The sequence below is a fragment of the Talpa occidentalis genome, unplaced genomic scaffold, assembly GCF_014898055.3.
Source record: "Talpa occidentalis isolate TD23 unplaced genomic scaffold, MPIMG_talOcc4v2.1 talOcc4.14, whole genome shotgun sequence".
NCBI lineage: Eukaryota > Metazoa > Chordata > Mammalia > Eulipotyphla > Talpidae > Talpa > Talpa occidentalis.
The window spans coordinates 76,231,444-76,253,757 of NW_023601433.1; the positions used below are offsets into that span (position 1 = coordinate 76,231,444).

Sequence of the window (22,314 nt, forward strand, 5' to 3'; positions counted from 1 at the left end):
ACTTAACCGTTAGGCCACCAGGAGGCTCCTTGCTTCTAATTTTAAAAGAAATTAAAATTAAAACATTTTCATGGGCCCTAAACACTCAGCCTCATCGATGTCAGGTCTGTTCCCAGCCCTTTGCTTGGCCCTGCTACCTCCATTCACTGACTTTATTGCAAAGGTTTAATAGTAGTCTTAGAGCTGTTGTTTAATAGTCATTCTCTATAAATAAATGAGGACACTGTAAATACAATTGGTTCTGTCCAGACTATTGTGATAGGCTATGTCTACTTACTGCTGTGGAAATATGAATTCCTCCAAGCTTTGGGAAGGACAGTTTGACTCAAATTAATCAATAGAAAGGGGATCAATTTTTGGGTCAATATTGTTTATCAAAACACTGCTTATCATGGTGAAAAACTGGAGACACAACCTAAGCACATCACAGAAGGGGAATGATGGCACCTTAATAGGATAGAAAACCACACATTCGGGGGCCTCCCTGCTGGACTAGAATTTAAGTCTCAGCGCTATCACTGCTTTGGACTGAGTTCGATCCCCAGCCAAGGAGCTGACCAACATATGGCGCAGCAGACCACTCCTGTTTAGCCCGCTGCTCTCCTCAGCAGTGAATTTCAGTAGATCTGCCTATTCTGTTCCCCACTCTCACCCCCCACACCTCTAGCCTGTATCCAGTTCTTGTATGCATAAATAAGTCTTTAAAAAAAGACAAGGGGAATCTGTATCAACTCAACAAACAAAAATGTCTACTGGCAAGGGCGGGTTCTGGTAAGGTTTGATCTGGTTTACAAAGTCACCAAAACCTGGTCTCTCTCCATTCTGCTGATTTCATAGCATCAGCTTATCATGAGGCCAGCTGCCTGCGTGGTATGAGGTGGTTTTTAGCAGTAACCAGGGCCACAGACTTCCTCATTCACAGCTAATCAAGAAGTCATCTTTTTTTTTGGTGACCTCTTAGGAGAGAAAACAAACTTTCTTTCCCAAAACCCTCAGTAGAAGTCTTTTTATATCTCACAGTTCAGCCATGATGTAACTGGGAATTACTCATTGGGTTAACCAACTGGGACACATTCCTAAAGCCTGTCAAGAAGGATGTGGACTACAATGGACCTTGTAAAAGCAATAGATAGCCAATCAGTTTTATAAAATATGCATATATACAGTCCTGGACCAAAAAAACGAACTCTAGAAGGACACAACCCAAGAAATCAAAACGCTCATCTTAATGTAGATGACATTATGACATTATAGGTGAATTTTTTTCTCCTGCTATACTTTTTTTAATGTCTGTATCTTCTATAATAAACATATATTACCTAAACAGAAAGTAAACTTTGTTTGCAAAAATAGTGGTATACAAGCCACGGGTTCCCACTACCCCATCCCACATCCCAACAAGGGCCTCGGAGTGGCTGAAACCAGAGGCCTCATGGAGCCTGTGGTTTTTCTGCTAACAGAGCCAAACCTCAGGGCCCCCACAGGCCCACACTGTTCACTGGACAGACGCCATTGAAGCACTCTCATTGCATTAACCTGGACACTGTGGCCTACAGGGGCCACAGCCTGGGCTGCTGAGAGTTCACCACCCAGTTAGTGAAACCAATAGTAGGGACACAGCCATAACAGTACCGGAACATTCTAGCTTTAGCCGCCAAGGTAGGCCCAGGATCTCCCAGAACAGATCTCTGCTCATAATCCATACCATTACGTGACACTTGGTAATCTAGGCCAGCAGCCTTCCTTACGTAGAGCTGGATTTGGGGTTTAATCTTTGATGGGATAAGACAGACAAGGCCAGGGTCAGCCCTTAGCCCAAGGCCAACTTTAGAACTGTATCTGGGGCTGGTGCAGGGCTCAGTCAATGACTGAACTTAGACCTTGGACTGTGACCAGGACCAAGGTTCAATCTCTGAGTACGCTCAGGGCTCAGTCCTTGACCAGACTCAGTGCACAGTTAGGGTCAGAACTCAGTTTAAGGTCATTCAGTCCATTTTAGGCTCTGGGCTTAGTCTATGACCAAAATTAGGCTCAGAGCTTGGTCAGTTATCAGGTTTAGGGTTCAATAGATGACCAAACCTGGAGTCTGTCAGTCAGTCTAAAATCTAGGGTTAGTCTGGACCAGGATAATACTTCAGTCTGTGACTTGCTCCATCTTAGAATAGGAACAGGGCTCGACCTGGGTCCAAAATTGAGGTCTCGTGTTGGAATAAATCTTAGGCTTGGATCAGGACTTAGTATGTGACTAGAATCAGGACCCATGGTCAGAGTCTTGACATGGGATCAGGGGTCAGTTAACACCAAATAGGGATCAAGGCCATGACAAGGGCTTAGTTGGGCACTATGTTTTGTTCAGAACTCCCATAAAGAAGTTCCTGGAGACGTAGAAGACCAGGACAGGATGGCCTGCAAGAAATGGGAGCCCCCAAGCAAGCTTGGCAGCCCCAGTTCCCTTTGTAAGTGTCTCCTTGCCTGCAAAGCCGGATGTCCTAGAGCCTTCTAACCTACATGGCTCTGCTGCCTGAGATCCCCTCGCACCAGAATAAAAATAGCCACTCACTTCAGAGCAGCTGACAGAGAGTGCCTGGCTGCCTGGGAGGAGGGAGAGTGGAAGAGAGGAAAGAGGGATGTCTGAGCTCAGCCCCAGCTGTGTGACCTTGGGAAAGTCACCCCTCCTCCTTGAGCCCATTTCCTGAGGGCAGAATGGGAGGCTGAAGATGACACCTGCCCCCAAGGTAAGAACACAGTGCAAGTGATGTAACATGTGGCACTTGTTACCAAGAAGGAGCCCCAAAGGAAAGCCTGGGAAGATAAATGTTCCTCCTTGTCCTATATATTTTCTCCTCCAGGAAGTCTTCCCTAATGCTTCCTTCTTCCAGCTCACAATACCTGTGTCACACTTGACATCTTCAGACATTTCTCAGATAGTAGCCACAGCATGACCTCCCTCTCGGTGGGCCTGGACCAGGAAAGGAGAACAAACCCCTCGGACTGTCATCATTCAGGCCCCTGGGATGCAGGTAGAGGAAGAAGAGGAGAAAGTCTTCTTTCCCTTCCCTGCCTCCGGTGTCTTCATTCTGAGTCAAAGGGCCATGAGGCCACAATTCCAAATTTTGCTTCTTTTCATGCTGGAATCTTCTACATTCCTTTGCACCTGAAGCTTCCCCTGCTTCCCAGAGCATTTCTCCTTTTCATTGGGTAACCCAGAATCCCCTTCAGAGAAAAGGTTCACTGGTCACCTCTGTGAGGGAAAATTATCCCCTGCTCTGTCTCCTACTGCCTGCCACTATGTAATCCCTCAGTTTCTTCAAGCAAGGATCTATTTGTCAAATAGGATCTTGTTTCCACTTCACAGGCTTACTATGGAGTGTATCTGAGATGATCTACCAACCACCAGCTCCTTCTCCTATCTCTGACCCAAACAGCCTGAAGGGTAGCACTAAAAGTCTCCAGGAGGGGGCTAGACAAGCTGTACCCTCTGTCTCTGTACACCCCCATCCTCACCCCCTGGAGTGAGAGAAGGCAGAGAGCCAGGAGGGGCCTCCGGAGACAGCCTACAGCCGTCTCCAGGGGGGCGGTTCTCCCTGGCAGCTGCCCCCGGCCTGCCTGCGCCCTGCGCCTAGGAGCCTGTTATCAACCTCCTTAGTCATCACACCAGGAGCTCAAATATAGCTCTTACCCACTCCCTTCTCAGCCAGGGTCCGCCCTCCCACCCCCTTCCCCTGGCAAGGCCGTGTCTAGGTCTCAGAGCTTCTTTCCCTCCCCTCCCCCTCCACTGGGCCTCAGTTTCAGTATCCAGCAAATGGGTAGGTTGGAGTAGATGACAATTACGACGATGACATTGCTGACGACAGCTCTGGGGCAGCTGCCCTAACTGAGAGCTTACCCAAGTCTGCCTCTGTGCTAAACACCTCACGTAAGTTATCTTGCTGAATCCTCAGAGCAACCTTAGGAGGTATCTACTATTTTTTTTTTTAATCTCCCTTACACAAATCAGTGACCTCCCCAAGTAAGTCAGTGTCAGGGCCAGAAACAAAGTCACCTGCAAGTTCTGAGCTCAAGGAGGAGAAAAGACGGGACATCTGCTGGGTAAAGGAGCCCTCTGCACACTCATTTGCATGACATTTGCCAGTGTCCAAAGGGCACTGATGCTCCTGTCCCAGCCCTGGATGGCTGAGCTCACCAGTTGTCTCACCAGGTAAATGTGAGCAAGTGCCCCTCCCAAATGGCAGCCAATGAATAATGGAGAGAGAAAAGTTGAGAGGAGCTGATCTGAGATGGGCCTGACTGTGGGGCCATCTGAGGGCAGGCAGCAAGGTGTCTGCAGAAGAGGAGAGGCCAGAGCTGAGGTTGGGATGGAAACCCCATCCAGGAGAGGAGAATAAGGTGTCTGTGCATGTAATTTCACAAAGGGGCCGTTGAGGATGCAGGGATGACTGAGGACCAACAGAGAGCTTGGAGCACAAAACTCAAAATTCCTGCTTAAAATGAAGGAGATTACTCCTCTCTAAGCAGTCTAGCAGTTTCTGGAAGAACTGAGATTTCAGATACTGCTTAGCAGCAAGTGAGAATGGGAAGAAGCAGATGCAAGGGGCCCAAGCCATCCCTGGCCAAAGCTAAACCTTGTCACTCTTCTCACTCGCTCTTTCATTCGCCAACACTGCCCTAGCTGGAGATCAGGCTCTTGTGCTGGGTTCTGGCCAAAGCAGCTCCCAGGTCTGTTGTTTTTTACCCTGCTGCCAATCTGTTGCCCCACCCCTGGGTCCTTCTTCACCATAGTTCCCATCCTCAGATACCCTAAGTGGCTCCTGCAGGTCTCGGGTCACTAAGGGAGCTCTTTTGTTTCACTGAGGCTCAGGAGATCTCACCAGGTAACTTTGAGCAGAGCCCCTCCCAAACGATAGCCAGTGAGTACTGGGGAGAGAAAAGCTGAGAGGAGCTGACCCGAGATGGGCCTGGCTGTGGGGACATCTGAGGGCAGGCAGCAAGATGCCTGCAGAAGAGGAGAGGCCAGAGCTGAGGTTGAGATGGGAAAGGACTCCAGTGGCTGGAGCCTGAGTGTCTGTTTCTGAGATGAGAAGGGAGGGAGCGGGCACCAAAGCCTGTAAATGGGGCAAGGGTGGGGGCCATGGCAAGCCCTGAGTTGGCAGGGAGTCAGGATGGTCAAGGATCGGGGCAGGGACTCTGGTGTCTCTGAGGCCCTGAGGAAGATTCTGACCTCTGAGTTACCTGTCTCTACCTTACCCTCAGGTGTGACAGTGCCCCTACATTCAGCGTGGGCCAGCCAGCCTTATTAGTGGGAGGTGGGGGTAGACAGCTTTCTCCATGCTGCTAGTTGGGATGTGGGCCAGGCCAGTGGACATACTATCCCACCCTGCCATGGCTGTTCCAGCCCCAGCAGCCAGCCTGCAGGGTTCCTGGGACTACCACCTTGCCCTGGCCACCTCTAGGCTGGGAAGTGGGTGCCTATGCCTTTAAATTCGCAGCAGGTTGAATCTGCTGATGACATCACTGGTTCCCGGGAGCGGAGGAGCTTCAGCCTAAGCCGGAGGGAGCCCGGGCTGCCGGGCTGCAGACATGGAGGGCCAGACCAGCAGTGGCAGCAGGAGGCCAGGGACCCAGGCAGGCCTGGGCCTCTTGCCTGGACCTCATGGAGTTTCCCAAACTGGAGGATCCCCCAAGGTAAGACCCCTAAAACCTAACCCCCTATCCCTGTCCCCGCTCCCCCCCATACACACACACTGCAGGCACCCTGGTGCCCCTTACTGAGGGGCTGGTACTCTCGCTGACCATCAAGTAGGGACTGAGTGAACAGGGGGCCCTGGAGACTGAGGGGGCAGTGACGGGACACCCAGAGAGAGATGGAGTCAGCCATCTCCCCGAGCCCTTGAAAGAACCCTGGACAAGGTGTCAGGGGACCCAACTGTGCTCCAGCTTTGCTGTGTGACCTTGGGCAAGTTGCTTGTAATCTCCGAACCAATGCAAAATGAGGAGACTTGTTCCTGAAGACTAAAAGTGTGACATCTGGGATGTCTAAGTTGTTGGTGCTGGAGGCGGTGTGGTGGTTGGCAGGGGGATGCAGAGTGGGACACTTGCAACCAAGGAGAATGTCCAAAATGCAGCTTCAAAAGCTGAGTTTGGAGAGGGAGGTGGGAGCAGAGTTTCAGGTTCTCTGAACTGAGAAGGACACGAATGCAGACAAAACTTCGCTTCTGGAGGCAGGATGGGGCTACCGGAGGGCCAGCACAGACGTTCTTTTGCCCTCCCTTATAAAGGACACTTACTCCTGTCTTCTGGAGACAGGGGACATCAGAAACTGGGGATGGATGGGAAAGGGAGAGGATGTTCCTGCACCCCCTACTCCAATTGCTGGGCCAAAAAGGGGATCCCTGCTTGTCCTCACAGGTGGGGGATAGGGTGGAAAGCATAGAAGGGCACCACGGCACAGAGTTGTGACCCCAGGATCCAGAGAATCCTGGACTTGCTCTGAATGTCAGACTCACACTTGCTGAGAGGATGGACCATTCCACAGGGACTTGAAAAGAATCCTAGTAAAGGTTGAGCTTGTAAATGCAGACCTTGGGAGGGACCAAGACTTCCCAGAATGTGGTGTGTCCAGGGGACTTTTCCCAGGTTCCCTTGTTTTATTGATAGGGAAACAGAGACCCTGGGCTGAGAGGTGCTTGCTTAGGGTCACCCTGAACTAGGCTTTGAATTGACATGGCCAGTCTCAGCCCCCGGAGGACAGACAGGGCTGTGACCAAGAATTTGGGACCTTTACTGGGGGTGGAACCTGAGGGTTCTGGAATACTATAAAGGAAAGGAGCAATATTAATGGGCTGCACCCAGGATATCCACAGTGGGTCGATCTGGGGTGCCAGGTCATTTGCCCTTGGCCGGGGGAGCACCAGAGACTGAAGGGAGGGTTGCCCAAAGAAGCTGGTTCCAGGTACCTAACAACAGGGTCAGAGGTAGGTACCAGATGAAAAGACAAAGAGAGCCCCTGGGTTCAGGTTCAGACGCTGCCACATTTGAGTTAGGGCCTTAGTTTCCCCATCTGTAAGAGGTGTCAGATTTGAGGGGAGGTATAGTGTTCTGTGTCCTCTTTCCTCCAAGAGAGAAGCCAACTCACCGCAAAATGGATTGAGGTGAGAAATTAGGAAGGACTCTCTTGGAAAGGTGTGCCTTCATGGTAGGCGGACTCTGCTGGGGGGGGGGTACATGGAAATCGGGGTCCCAACCCCCTGGTTAGGGTTAGCCTGAGTCTTTGATTTGTCCTCTGCAAGGTGGACTCAAGTTTTCACCTCCCGGTGAAGGAGAATGCAGGCCCGGTATCCTCGGAACCAAGGTTGGTTCTGGCACCTGCGGGGCCGCAAACAACTATGCCACCTTCCTCAGAAGCACCAAAGCTGGTTCTGGCATCTCCCCGGCCCATCCTGGTTCCACTGTCTACCCCTGGAGGGCAGAAAAAAGTTCCTGCCCACAGCAGCTCCAGCCTGGCTCCAACATCCCTCGGCCAATTGGTGATGTCGGCCTCAGCTGGGCCAAAGCTTCCTCCAGTGACCTCAGGCTCAGTCCTGGCTCCCACATCCCTGGGGCAACTGGTGATGTCTGCTTCAGCTGGGCCGAGGCCTCCCCCAGTGACCCTGGGGCCCAGGCTGGCTCCATCATCCAGGGACCAGAAGCAGGTGCCACCTGCCTCCGTGGGACCCAAGCCAGCATTGGCTGCTTCAGGCCTGAGCCTGGCCCTGACATCTGAGGAGCAGCCTCCACAGCCCCCCTCCATCTCTTCCCCAGTGCCCAGTCCTGTTCTGTCGCCTTCTCAAGATCAGACCCTGGCTCCACCATCCATGACATCAGCCCCAACTTCTGTGCGATGTACACCAGCTAAACAGAGGGATGCCCTAACCCCTAGACTCCCCCCTCCTTCTGAAAGTCATCTCCAGCCTCTGGCTCAGGCATCTAGTCCTGTGGGCGCCCCATCCTTGATCCAAACGTCCCCAGACCCCCGGATCTCCCCCTCCTTCAGAGCCAGGCCTGAGGTCCCCCGTAGCAGCCCTGAGGATTCTGTCCTCCCCCGGCCACCCCAGACCCTGCCCCTGGATGTGAGCCAGGGCACTCCGGAACCTGGCATCCGCTCCCCTGGACTTCTGTCCCCCACTTTCCGGCCAGGGGGCCCCTCAAACCAGACTGTGCCCCCACCTCTACCCAAGCCTCCACGGTCTCCAAGCCGCTCCCCAAGTCGCTCCCCCAACCGGTCCCCCTGTGTTCCTTCAACTCCTGAGATGACCCATCTCAGGCCGGGCACCCAGAGTGCTGGGCCTGGTGGGCGCCTGAGCCCCAGCCTTCAGCCTCCTGAAGCCCCAGCCCCAGTCACCACCTCCTCCTCTACATCCACCTCGTCATCCTCTTCTTGGTCAGCTCAGTCTACCTGCAAGAATGACCCCGGCTTCTGGTGAGGGGGCCCTCTCCCAAGACAGATTATTGAGGCATCATCTCCGAAACTAGCCATTCTTCCAAGGGAGCACACCTTACCCTGCCCAATTACCTCCCCAGGGAAGAGCCCTTGGGCACCCTCAGAAGACAGTGTCCCTTCCTAAGGGACTTGCCCACCTCTGCCTCAATTGACCTCCCTAGGAAAAGTGTGGTAGGAGGAATACGGAGCCCACGGTGGGTCCTTCTGAGGGCTTACCCCCTCCCCTGCCTCAGCTCATTTCCCCAGAAATTCCACGCTGTGGGAGGGAGGTTGGGCATCAAGGAGAGGTGCTAAAGAACCCTTCTATGCCCCTGCCCCAGGATCACTGTGGTCACGTGGAACGTGGGCACCGCCATGCCCCCGGACGATGTCACATCCCTCCTCCACCTGGGCTGCAGCAGCGATGACTCTGATGGGGCAGACATGATCGCCATAGGGTGAGGGGGCAGGGCGCGTGGCCTCCCTCCCGAGCCCCTCTGTGCCTCCCATCCCAGCCTCTCGCCCCTGGGAGGGGTGTCTCCTGTGCCCGCCACACCGAGGGCCGCCTCCCCCCTCCTCCCCCAGGTTGCAGGAAGTGAACTCCATGATCAACAAGCGGCTCAAGGACGCGCTCTTTACGGACCAGTGGAGCGAGCTCTTCATGGACGCGCTGGCGCCCTTCAACTTTGTGCTGGTAACGTCTTCCGCAGTCTCCGGACAGTCGGAGACCCCTGGGTTCCTGGCCCTGGCTCTGCCTGGACCCACTGTGGGACCCGCCGGACCATGAAGTGGGAGCGTGGAGAGGCGGACCTTAAGGCGAGGGCGGGGGGGCTGCGGAGCTCTGTCCTGTCCCTCAGGCGCTTGGCCTCCCGCGCAGGTGAGCACCGTGCGGATGCAGGGCGTCATCCTGCTGCTGTTCGCCAAGTACTACCACCTGCCCTTCCTGAGGGACGTGCAGACAGACTGCACCCGCACTGGCCTGGGCGGCTACTGGGTGAGCGCGGGCTGTCCAGGGCAAGGCAGGTCCCTCAGGGGGCTGCCGGTTAGACCCCCGGCTTGCCAAGCACGGCAAGGAACCCCCCCCCCCAACGCTCCATCCCATACTATGAAGCTTGCAGCTCCCCCACCCCACCCCGTTTTCCAGACCCTACCCGCTTCCTGCTCCCCCGCCCCAATCCAGGTGTTCCGCACCTGTCGCTAGAAACCTCCTCCTCCGGGCCCCCTCCGGCCGGTCCCGCCCCTCTCCACGCCCGCCCAGGTTCTCACCTCCCGGCGGGGGCGCGGCGGTGACCCGCCCCATCCCGCCTCTCAAGGGCAACAAAGGTGGCGTGAGCGTGCGGCTGGCGGCCTTCGGGCACATGCTCTGCTTCCTGAACTGCCACCTGCCGGCGCACATGGACAAGGCGGAGCAGCGCAAGGACAACTTCCAGACCATCCTCAGCCTCCAGCAGTTCCAGGGGCCGGGGGCTCACGGCATCCTGGACCACGAGTACGGGCAGGGGCGGGGCCGAGCAGAGGCCGGCGGGGCTGGCGAAGGGAGGACGCGCCTCCGAGGCCCCGCAAACTTGCGCGGGAACCTAAGCGGGCCGGGGTGGGTCTTGGGGAGAAGAGGCGCGGCCGGTGGCGGCTGAGGGCTTGGGGGGGTCTGTGACCTCCAGACTGCATCTGGCAAACTAGGAATCGAGTGCGAATGCCGCTGTTTGAAGGGGGTGGGGGGAGTGGTGGGCAGGTGCTGAGCCCACACGGGAGCTTTGCCGAGGGGCAGGGCCTTGCTGAGCGTCCCAACCCAACTTTCCCCTAGATTCGCACCCCTGCGGCTCCTCGGTGGGCGGGAGGCTCTGCAGCCGCCCACCCGCTGCATTATCCCTTGGGCAGAGACGCTTTCGTGTTGGATGGGGCTGGGGATGAGCTCTTCCATCTCACAGCCCCTTTTGACCCTCACCCCTGCACAGCCTCGTGTTCTGGTTTGGGGACCTGAATTTCCGTATTGAGAGCTATGATCTGCACTTTGTCAAGTTTGCCATCGACAGCAACCAGCTCCAGCAGCTCTGGGAGAAGGACCAGGTGTGGAATCCCAGCCCACACCCCCAACCCCGAAGTGCACAGAGCATACCCCGGGACACACCTGTACCTTAGGCTTGGTCCCTGCCCTCACCTGCCTTGCGCAAGCTACTGTCCAATTCTGCCCTTCTGGACCCTCACAGCTCAACATGGCCAAGACCACCTGGCCCATCCTAAAGGGCTTCCAGGAGGGGCCCCTCAACTTTGCGCCCACCTTCAAGTTTGATGTGGGTACTAACAAATATGACACCAGGTGAGCTCAGCACTGCAATGAGGTGGGGGTGTGGGTTGAGACCTGGATAAGGGGCACAGGGAAGAGGGGCAGGAGACAGGCTAGGGGCTAGGCCTTGAACCCCAGCCCCTGACACCAGGGCTGCTCCTGCCCACTGCAGTGCCAAGAAGCGGAAGCCTGCCTGGACAGACCGTATCCTGTGGAAGGTCAAGGCTCCAGGTGGGGGTCCAAGCCCCTCAGGACGGGAGAGCCACCGGCTCCAGGTGACCCAGCATAGCTACCGCAGCCACATGGAGTACACAGTCAGTGACCACAAGCCAGTGGCCGCCCAGTTTGTCCTGCGGGTGAGTTCTGGCCTCATCCTCTTGTAGCATCCCCCACCCTAGCTCAGCATCCCTGTGCCCACCAGTACCCCCTCACACCTGTTGTCAACAGCATCTACTTGTTGTAGCAGAGTAGGAGTGGGGTTATGATCCCCATTTTCACTTGAGGAAACTTAGGTTCAGAGACAAAGCATCACTTGCCCAGGGTCATTATGGCTAAGCACAGGATTTGAACCCAGGCTGGTCTGATTTCCAAGTCCATGCCTTTTCCACTAATCTCTAACTTCCTACTGCCAAGAAAGCTTTAGGGCAACTTTCGTTAAAATTCACACATATCGTAAGATTAGCAAAGTCAAAATGTTTATTCAACCCTTATGTAGCGTTCATTCCTATCCATACATGATTTATCATCTTACCATGTGTCGTCCAGCACTGTAAGAGTTAAGGTAGTGATGGGGAGGGGGAGTAGGCATATAAAACATACAAAGCTCAAGTCTAAATAATTAATTTAGCATATTTAGGATTGAGGTCCTTAGTTGCCTAAGTAAAATGGGGAAATTCTAGAACGTTAAAACTGGAATTGAGAGAGCATGTAGTCCAGTTCTTGGTTTTTCTGTAGGGAAACTGAGGCTTCTGTGGGTTCGACACATGCCATGGTATACTGGCTGTGTTAGAATGGGGTAGATTCCATCTTTCCATCCCTGAAACCCAACTCAGGGCTCTCCGGTTCTCTTGATCTGATAAGGCAAGCCCTGCAGATCAGAGATTGTTTTCCCTGGGAACTTTGTCACGTGGTCAGTTATGGGAGATTGGCCAATATCCTCAGCTGGGAATAGAAATCTGCTCATTTCTGGTCTCCTGTGACCTTTAGCAGAAGGCTTAGTTGTGGGGTTAAATCCTCCACCAGGACCCTCACCTCACTTCTTTTGGGTACCCCACCCTGACCTCCCCTCCTTGTTCTCACTCTCTGTCTCTTACACAACATCACCTGTGGAGGACCTATTATATGCCAGGCCCTGTTTAGCACACTTAACGTATGTCATTACTTTGAATGTCTTTGTAGACCCTGAGGTGTCCAGATTCTTTTCCCAGTTTTACTGGTGAAGGAAACTAGAGTCCGGAGAACTTAAATCTCTGACCAAGGCAACACAGCAGAAGGGGACTGAGTGGGCATTTTATCCCACAAGGTCTTCTAGGGCATTTCTCAGAGGCCCTACCCCCTCATCACCTGGCCAAAACTGCTGTTAGGAACCTAAGGACAGAGAGATGATGTGCTGGTTTCTTCTGAAGCAGCCTGGCTTGGAAGCTGCAGATGGAGGGAAACCTGAAACCAGATAAACAGGGAAGCAGACAAAAGACTGAGGCTGGCACCACCTGAGTCCCTCCCCGAGGGAAAGAGATAGTCAATACCCTGGCCACCTGCCACCCCAGCAACCCCAAGCACATGTGTGACCACTTGATTGACCTAGAGGGACCCTGGGGAGAGGCTACCCATGGTTATAATTTGTCTTGAAAACAAATTATGACAAGATCATAGTTAATGGATCCTTAGGACAAGTGGGGAAACTGAGTCTTGGGATGACTAGGAGCTTATTTGAGGTCATGCAGCAAGTTAGTGGAGGTAACTGAAGTCTCTGGCCTTCTGCCAAAGACTCCTCTTGCCTGCTCAGGGATGTTCAGCTTACCCCCATATTACCCAGTATACCATGTCTCTCTTGCTATAGGCAAATCATTCACTGGTTACCGACTATGTACTGGAAAGTATATGGGATGCTTTACAAATAGTAGCTCATTGAATCTGCAGAACAATCCCAAAAGTTAAATAAGATTCTAAGTTTGGGGCCTCCCTGCTGGCACAAGAGGTTAAGTCTCAGCACTATGAAGCAATCTGCAGCCACTGCAGCGCAAGTTCGATTCGCCCAGGGAGGTGGCCCACATAGGGCACAGCAGACCTCTCCTGTCTTGCCCACGGCTCCCCTCAGCAGTGTATTTCAGGAGATCTGCCTGTTCTGCTCCCCACTCTGTCTCTGGTGAATCCTCTCACCCCCACCCCCACCTCTGGCCTACACCCCAGCTCTTGTATGCATAAATAAATAAAATAAATCTTAAAAAAAAATAAGATTCCAAGTTTACAGACAAGAGCCCTGGCATTCAGAGAGGTCAGGAAATTCACTTGGCATCAAACAACCTGTCGGTGGCAGAGCCAGCCAGGGTGAAACCCCCAGTCAGCTAGCTTCAAAGCTGCGTTCTCACACCCTAAGAATGGTCTGGGCAGAAGGAGCCCAAGCTGCCTGGTGTTTACTCTAGAGCTGATCTGCCACAGTTTCCCAGTCTGTACAGTGGTTTCAAATGCCCTTCGTTCCAACCAATTTGTGCTTACTCAAGCCCAAGGGCCTTGGGTGCACAGACTGTTAAGAGCTTCTCTTTCATGTGGCCCCTGCCTCTGCAGTTTGCCTTCAGGGATGATGTGCCGCTGGTCCGGCTGGAAGTGGCAGACGAGTGGGTGCGGCCGGAGCAGGCTGTGGTGAGGTACCGCATGGAAACAGTGTTTGCCCGCAGCTCCTGGGACTGGATCGGCTTGTACCGGGTAAGAAGGGCAGGAGTGCTCAGAGACCCAGGGGAGGAAGGTCCTGAAGGAGCCGGGGGTCCTCAGGAATATCACTGACTTCTCCAGACTTTGATACCATGCTGGGAGGCTCCTGGGGGCATGTGAGAGGGGTCACAAACTTGATTCTTCTCACCCCAGGTGGGTTTCCGCCACTGTAAGGATTACGTGGCTTACGTCTGGGCCAAACATGAAGATGTGGATGGAAACATCTATCAGGTAGTTAAAGGGCTGGGGAAAGTGGGAGGAGGTCTCCTTCACCCTTAGGGGCTCAGAACTTGGCTTGGGGATCCTGAGGCTGCCTTCCAGACCCCAACCTGGGCCTGTATCCCTGGACCCACCAGGTGACATTTAGTGAGGAGTCCTTGCCTAAGGGCCATGGAGACTTCATCCTAGGCTATTACAGCCACACCCACAGCATCCTCATCGGTGTCACCGAACCTTTCCAGGTAAGTAAGCCAGACTGTGGGGTAGGGCATACCAAAGGACCTGGTCCAAATTGCCACAGCTTCTACATGCTTCACTGTGACCTCGTGCGAGGAGCCTGACCTCCCTGGACTGCCACTGGGAAGGACTGGAGTGATTCCAAGAGCCCTCAGTGGTCAGGTGGGGAGCAGAGCACCCCAGTCACTAATCTTCCCCTCAGATCTCGCTGCCTACCTCGGAGGTAGCCAGCAGCAGCACCGACAGCTCGGGCGCCAGCTCGGAGGATGAGGATGACAGCACTCTGGAACTGCTTGCGCCCAAGTCCAGAAGCCCCAGTCCTGGCAAGTCCAAGCGGCACCGCAGCCGCAGCCCAGGCCTGGCCCGCTTCCCCAGCCTTGCCCTGCGGCCCTCTTCCCGAGAACGCCGTGGTACCAGCCGCAGCCCCTCACCCCAGAGCCGCCGCCTGCCCCGGGTAGCCCCTGACAGGGGCAATGATGGCAGCGGCCAGGGCAGTAGTGACGAGGGACCCTCTGGGCTGCCTGGCTACCAGGCCTTCCCACCATCTGTGCCTCGAAACCTGCGCTTGCTGCCTGCCTTGCGCCTAGAGACCGTAGACCCGGGTGGTGGCAGTTCCTGGGGATCTGATACGAAAGTCCCAACCCCTAACAGCCTGTCTCCCAGCCCCCAGGGCCAGTAGGGATTGGAGAAAGGGAACTTGGCACCCTGAGGGTGGGCGTGCAGGTGGGCCCAGGTGGCCCCCACTCTGTCCCATCTTCTGCAAACCTGCCTGCCTCCCTCCTGCTGCTGCTCCAGCTTCATCTGCACCTGCCACTCTGTCCTGACCAGGAGTGGACAACTGGGGTCCCCCAAGCTTGGTCCCGGCATCTTAACTGTGACAATCAGCAAAGTCCTGTCTGGGCCCCCATCTGGGATGGAGGGAGGGGCACTTCTGGAGGTCATCCATTAGGAATTAAATTCTTCAACCTCACTCCTGACTCTTTCTTGAATTGTTAGCAGTCTGGGGGTGGAGGTAGTCAGAAGAAAGGACTAGAAATACAAGAGGATGACAGATCTGACAATTACCAGTCACCAGCTATGTACATTTCACACACGATTTCCTTTAATCTGCACCCTGAATTATGGTGTTGAGTTCAATGCATTTTTAGACCCATTTCACAGGAAAGCAAACTGAGGCCTTAGAGAAGTTATGTGAGCCTTTCAAGATCAGACACCTGAGCACAGTTTGACTGTGCATTGGAGAGAGGGAACATTTACAGGTGCTAAGCGCTATATGTCTATTGGTTCGCTTAATTAGTGTGAGGTAGGTCCTGCTTACATTCCCCTTTTTCAGTGGAAACTAAGGCTCAGAGTCAGAAGGGGTAAGTAGAGGTCTCTTGCTCAAGAGCATGGGGAAGATTTGAGCAGAAAGAATGGACCAGGGTAGGTTAGCAATGGTATAGTAGTTGTTAAGAAAAGGGATACCCTAGGGAGGAAGGTGACTGAGATAATCCCTCTCTGGCAGTAGCCCCCCCCCCCATCACAGATTCGGGCAGAGGTACTTCTATGACACCCTTCATTCCCCACCTGCTACCCCAGGCGTCAGCAGGCGGGCACTGGGACTCCACTGGGCAGATCCTTGAGAAGTGTTAAGTTTGCAATATGAACATATGTGTGCCACCTCCTGGGGCTGCTGCAGTAACTTACCCTCACCCCATTCCCATCTGTACATGAAGTTCCCTGTCTAGGCCCAAGTCCAGGGCATCAGAATGTACCTCCTGAGTACCACATCCTCACACAGAGGGCTTATGTCACCAATCTAAGATCACCCAGCACAGCAGGAGCCGCTGTGCAGCATCTGGTTCTTGGCCAGCCCTACTCCAGACTCCTGCTGTCCATAAGAACCTGCACCATATTTGGGTTAACACATGGAGAGGAGGCTGAAATCCACAGGCCTGGCAAAGCCAGGGGTAAAGTCTAGTCTGGTGCCCAGGAAAGCTGAAACGGAGGTCACTGGTTCCGGGGTTTCTGATGCCCGTCAGATCTCTGGGCTGCCTGGGTCAGCTGCAGACATTGGTCAAAGAATGACAGGGGGGCTCTTGGGTGCTCTGAAGGCCATGACTCCTCTATGCCTGTTCTCTGGAGCTGGAGTTGCCTCTGCTGAAGGCGCCGTAAGTGCCGAGGTATCACCTTGATGGCCCTGGGGTCTCTGGAACAACTGTGGAGGGAAACGGTGGGGCAGGCATTCATGACTGACAAAGATTGCACCCTACTCTACAGACAGGAACTGGCCCAGGGAAGGGAAGGTCTGGGGCCAGGAAAAGATAGGTTACCTCTAGCAGGGGACAGAATAAACTTCAGTCTGCCACTAGCCGACTGCCGAAAGCTGGGCCAATCCGGGCCTCAGTTTTCCCACCCATGAAATAGGAAAGGTAACAAGGGGATGACTTGGAAAATCAGAATCCAAATGAGACAGTGAAAAAGAAGTAAGAGGTAAGCAAGCATTTTCATTATGTACCCAGCAGGCCTTAGGCTGTGGCATCTCACACCATTTCCTTAGTATCCAACGCCATTTACAGATAAGGAAATGGAGACATAACAGGCGACTTGACTTGCAAGGTCACACAGGAAGCAACTGACAGTCAAGATGCATCACAGCCAACTGCAGAGCTGAACCCAGGGTACCGGAGGGTAGGGGGATGGTGACAGTGGAGCCTAGAGTGCCCCTGACCCCTTCCACCACACCCCTCAACCCAGGCACACAAAGGGGTCATAGGCAACCCACCCCTTTGGAAGATCCCCCATCCCTTCTGGCTCTGCCTTTTACTTACCCTTTGTCCTCAGCACAGTCTAGTGGAGGGGCCAGTTTAAAGCAGGTCATCCCCAGCCGTGCCCAAAGCATGTTGGCGCCCGTGGGTGGGTGGTGGTGAATCAGGAAGCGTGCCAGACTGAGGGCAGAGGCGGATTTAAGTTGGTGCAAAGGTTTACCCGCCAGGTGCCCCTTCCCAGTGCCAGCAGCAGGCAGCCCACCACCTAGGGTCCACGTAGGTCTCACCGGCGTGTGCAGTTGCAGTGAAAGAGAGGCTCAGGGGCACTATTGAGCAGCTGGAACTTGGTGTCCCAGGGTCTGATCTGGTGCTCACACTGGTCGAGTTGGCGGAAGCTGCGGCAGGTCCAGTGGACACCTGGGGGCAGGTGTGGGCTGAAGGGAGATCCCGCCAACACCCACTGACATTCAGAGAAACATTGACACAAGTGCTCACACACACACACACACACACACACACACAGAGAGAGAGAGAGAGAGAGAGAGAGAGAGAGAGAGAGAGAGAGAGAGAGAGAGGGTAGTGTGGCCCTGGAGTATCTACAGTGGTCAGAAAGGTTTCTTAGAGACAGGGGCTGCTCAGCTGAAGCTGGGAGAGAGGAAGAGAAAGGAAGAGCGTCCAGGCAGAAGGAGTAGTGCATGCAAAGGTCCAGAAGTGGGAGAAAACAAACTGCTTTTGAGAAATAAAGATTGTGAAACTCGAGTTTCAACAGGGGAGCAGGGTCTGCAGGACCAGTGCCTGAGGGCTCCTGGGTGTTGAGACATCATCTGCTAATGGTGGGGCTCATCAGGGAGTGATATGGTCAAGCTTGTGGTTTCCAGAAATCCCTCTGGCGAGTGCATTATTTGATGGGAGAGGCTGGGAAACCCCAGGGAAGATGAAAGGAAGCAGGATACCCCCAACCCACATGCAGAGGCAGGGACCCTCTTCATATCAGGAACTACCAAGATTAGGTTTTGAGCTCACCCTGAGGTCTCAGGCCACCCTGTGGCCCCTGGAGGCCTGGAGGGGTGACCTCCAGCACAGCTGTGGGGGCTTTATCAGGTCTGGGAGAGGTCACAGGGGCCTGGAAGTCTGTGGTATTGGATCTGCTGGGGTACTTGGACCCTTTCTTCTGTGGTAGCCACTTCCAAAGGTGCTTCTTCCGTTGAGCCTTGGTGAGGGCTGGAGTCGTGGGGCTGGGAGTCAGGGGGATGACCCGGGAGCTCCAGGAGGCATTGTAGAGGGTCCTGGGCTGGAGGCGGGCGAAGGGTATGGAGCCATATGTTCTACACCTGAGAGGTGGCAGTTGTGGCAATTGGTAACCCATAATCCCCCTCCCAAAGGCCCTGGGTTCATCTGTGCGGAGATATAGGCTCTGCCAGTCCCATCTCTCACCCACTGGTTCACAAGGGGCATTAGAGAGGGTCTGCACCCTGGACCCTATCCTCAGGAGAGGGGAATGAGACACTATTCCCTAGAGGACAGACATACAGACAGGCCTCCCTCCCCAGGCTTGGAGCCTAATCTCTCCCTCTGGCTGAGAAGGGATTCAAAGGGGCCAGGTACATACCCGCCCCACCAGTACCACGCCACGCACGCCTCCTGCTCCTGCAGCACGAAGCAGGGGATCTCCAGCACGTTGAAGAAGGCCACACCCACAACGTCAGAGATGGAGTCCCGCTGGTTCTGCAGGCATTGCTGGAACCTGTGCCAGAGCTGGCACTCAGGTCCCTGAACCACAGAGTCACCTGGCTCTTTACCTATTCACCCAGTTGCTACTAACCAGGTGATTTGGGGCCCAAGTGTTCCCACACCTCTCAAGCCTCAGCTTTCCCACCTGCACATGGGAATCCAGGCTGGCTGATCCCTTCAAGATTCTCTAGAATCCTGGTCTTTCCATGCAGGAACTAGGTGATACCACCTCACCCCTGAGCACTCAGTCCTCCCTGCCCACTGCCAACCTGGCATCACAGTCACAGTGGGAAATGGTGTGGAATCGGTAGTTCCGGATGCCATAGTTGTACTGGAATGGCGAGATGGTGTGTGAGCAGCGGTCGTGTTCCCGGCAGCAGAGATCAGGACCCTGGAAGACTCCTACAGGGAGCAGTGGGGGCACCAGCTCAGTAAAGTCCCGGGCACTACCTTATGTTGTGCCCACCTCATGTTGGGAGCAGGGACCTGGCTCTCCCCCCTGCCCTGACACAAATGCCTGGGATGGTTGGGCCAGTCACTCTCATCTATGGGACTCTCAATCTCACAGCTTAAAGTGAGCACCCAGATGCTGTTGAGCAATTCCACGTGCTGGCAGCCCACCCAGGAACCCTTGCCTATGGAAAGCTCTTTCTCAGAGAAGTTGGAGTCTGCCTCCAGAGTTCCCAAGCTCACATCCCCAATAAAACTCCGAAGTTATGAATGTGTGTGGAATGGAATGGCAAGCAGGCAGGGTGCAACCTTTCCAGCTGGCACAATGAGGCGTTGCCAGGATGCCAACCTGCTCCAACTTGGGTGCCAAGCCCTCCCCCTAACCCTCCATGTAGACGACAGTTGCACTGAGAGTACAAAAAAGAGTCATCTGTGTTTTTCACCATCTGAGCAATAGCACCCTTTAATGAGCATCTCCCAAGTACGCGACACTTCCTGTATCCAAGCTCACGGCAGCCCTGCAAGGGAGGAGCCACTTTCCTGGTGCAGGATCAGAGAAGGGAGGTGGCTTGGTCAGCTTGGATATGCTGAGCTGGAATTTCAACCCAGGCCCTGAGATCTCGGTGTCCACTCACTCCACTGGGCACTCTGTGTCCGTAGCTTACTCTCCGGTAGCAGTCCCTTGGCTTAACCAACCCTGGCTCCACCTCAGCCAGCGCCCTCCCTGGGATGGTGATTATGGAAGACTCCCAGATTTGAGTTTTTCCCATCTATGACCACATTTAAGCATCCCATTATGAGACTTATGGTCAATCCCCCCCCCCATTTTACAGCCAAGAAAATTGAGGTTCAGAGTGGTTAGTCATTCCCTCAAGGAAACACAGCCTGGAAGAGTGGGGGCTAAGCCTGCACTTTCTCTTTCCAGTCCCCCATCCCACACCCCCATGGCTCACCCAGCTCGGAGGAGTTCCCGGCGGAGTCCCCAACTCCACACCACAGCGTGCCAGGCATGGTCCAGCCTCTCTTCACCCTCTGGTGCCTTATGCCAGGTACTCCACTCTGCTCTGCTGCTCGCTTCTCCCTGGTGCTCACTGGACTGTCCTCATGCTCTTGGCAGGCTTCCCACTGACTCTGAAGGGTGGCCAGGACTCTCTGCAGCTCGGATCCAGGGGTGTGGATGAAGGAGTCCCGGGTGATCTCACCAGCACAGAGGTTACCAAAGGCTTCAGTGAGCTCGGACTCATCCTGCCGGCTACAAGCCTGCAGTCTGCCATGCTCATCCCAGTGGGCGTGGAACAGGGCCAGCCCCTGAGCATCCTTGCCCAGGAAGCTCAAGGATCCCAAGGGGTTGCCGGAGATGGGCCTGGCCAAGTGGCAGGAGGTGCTATTCCAATGGAGGATAACAGGGCCCCCCAAAGTCACCCCGAAGAAGCTCAGAACCAGCAATAGCACCACCAGAACCCCCATCCCGCCCTGGCCCAGGCACACAAAGCCCCCGTGACGCCTACCCAAGGTGGTCCACGAGGCAGCAGCTCTGTAGCTGAACGGAAGCTATGCCCAGCAGACCCGGTGCAGAGGGGCCAATGAATGGAGCTTTGGGAGGAGTAGGAAGGAGGCTGGAGTATGGGGTGATCTCAGGCTTGTAACTGAATCCACCGGCTGGGCAGGCCTCTGATTGGCTGAGGAGTGCACTTGTCGGGCCCACGCCCCCACTCTCTAGCTTTTCTCAGCGCTATCTAGTCACCTGCTGCCTGGCCCCGCCTGGATGGGGGCTGTGTGAGCCAAAGCCCCTGGCCCTGGGGGTGGCAGCCAGGAGGGGATTTGTCTCTCTGGGGAGGGAAGAGGGTTCAGGGGCTCAGAGGAGGTGCCCAGAACTTGTCCTAATCACCTTATTTACCTTGGGTGGCTGCCAAACCAACCTCCATGAGCTGGAAGAAAGCCATAGGTCTCTGCCAGAAATTGATGAGGACAGGACTGGGATTCTTTGGCCATACACCTGGGAACTCCTCAGGCTGCTGGGAAAGGGAGCATCCATCCCCTGGCCACCTGGGGGGCTAGCTCCTACCCTTCCACCCCCTGGTTCTGAGAAAGTTTCTCTGCATACTCAGGGGACAGTACCCCAGAGCTCCCCACTTCCTGGGACTCTAGTCAGAGCAGACCTTGAGATCAGCATGGGGCAAGGCTGATGCTCCGGACTTGAAGAAACAGGGTTCCCAGAGGAGCAGAGGGTGGCTCAGGCACTGGGTCTCTGGCCACCCCCACCCCTGAACTGTGGCCACCTGGGAAACACAGAAGGTATCTTGTCCCCCAAGAGCAGGGCTACACCCACACATGTTCCTGTGCTTTCATCTTCCAACCGTCCTGGGAAGTCAGATGCTTATATCCATAGTGCAGATGAAGGAACTGAGGGAGAGGAAACTGCAGGCGACAGTCAGGCCCTGCCTGGGAAGGGGTTAGAGGCTGAAACCCAGGGAGGCAGAACCTGGGGCAGAGCTGAGAAAGGAGAGGGAGGACTACAGGATATACAGACCCATCTCTGTGGCTTCAGAACCAGCAGCTCCTTTGTCCAAAGGGGTCACGGCCAATGAAGAGAAGGGGGCCGGAGGGGGGGGGGCGAGGGGGCGTGGAGTAGAGGTGGAGGGGGGAACCTAACAGCCAAACTCCTTCTCAGCAGAGGCTGGGAAAAGGAGCAGGGATGACAGGGAGACCTGGGCTTCCCAAAGGCAGGGACATAACTGGACAAAGACGAGTCCTCTGGAAAAATGCTGATTTTGGAAACCACCATCCTTCTGGAAACTTTGCCCTGTTGTAAGACCAACTGCCATCTACCTCCGGCCCTACCCATTTTTCCATGTGACAGAGCCCTTCCCTGCATACCACTAAGGAGGGGCTGGGAGGTACCATGGCACAAACACAACTTCAAGGTCAGACAGACGTAGCTGGGCTCCCTGCATGTGTGACCGTCTGAGGCTTAGAAACCTCAACTTCCCTGAGCCTCAGTTCCCTCGTTTGTATGACGGGCACAAGCATGGGAGGCACTTCACAGGATGTTGGGTAAGACTCAGCACAGTTCCTGGCATCCAAAACACCTCAACTTCAGGACATTCAGGACACCCCTGAGCAGGAAGCAGTTTACCCAGGAGACAGCAAACCCCAAATTTTCTAGGCCACAGATCTCCAGTGGCTAGTCCTGGCTAGTCAACTAGTCCTGGCTAGTCAAGCCTGCCTCTGTGACTTCAGGCTTGTCCCTGCCCCTCTCTAGGCCT

The 22,314-nt window shown here is 54.7% G+C and overlaps 2 protein-coding genes across 3 annotated transcripts; one reads left to right on the forward strand and one right to left on the reverse strand.

Moving 5' to 3' along the window:
- Positions 1 to 5,562: 5,562 nt before the first annotated feature.
- Positions 5,563 to 15,081, forward strand: INPP5J (inositol polyphosphate-5-phosphatase J). Its single transcript, XM_037510918.1, has 13 exons — positions 5,563 to 5,682; positions 7,287 to 8,455; positions 8,797 to 8,913; positions 9,041 to 9,149; positions 9,333 to 9,449; positions 9,769 to 9,944; positions 10,408 to 10,519; positions 10,660 to 10,769; positions 10,909 to 11,092; positions 13,521 to 13,658; positions 13,818 to 13,895; positions 14,021 to 14,125; positions 14,323 to 15,081. Exons 1-13 carry the CDS (start codon positions 5,578 to 5,580, stop codon positions 14,797 to 14,799), a joined length of 2,997 nt encoding a protein of 998 aa, XP_037366815.1. The 5' UTR covers positions 5,563 to 5,577; the 3' UTR covers positions 14,800 to 15,081.
- Positions 15,082 to 15,206: 125 nt separating this feature from the next.
- On the reverse strand, positions 15,207 to 20,577 carry PLA2G3 (phospholipase A2 group III). Of its 2 annotated transcripts, XM_037511520.1 has the most exons (7): positions 20,002 to 20,577; positions 18,868 to 19,000; positions 18,477 to 18,611; positions 17,891 to 18,198; positions 17,155 to 17,284; positions 16,931 to 17,047; positions 15,207 to 16,317 (listed from the first exon to the last, which is right to left on the reverse strand). In XM_037511520.1, exons 1-7 carry the CDS (start codon positions 20,513 to 20,515, stop codon positions 16,110 to 16,112), a joined length of 1,545 nt encoding a protein of 514 aa, XP_037367417.1. In that variant the 5' UTR covers positions 20,516 to 20,577; the 3' UTR covers positions 15,207 to 16,109. The 2 variants fall into 2 exon arrangements, with proteins under 2 accessions (XP_037367417.1, XP_037367419.1); XM_037511522.1 differs by lacking the exon at positions 18,477 to 18,611.
- Positions 20,578 to 22,314: the final 1,737 nt, after the last annotated feature.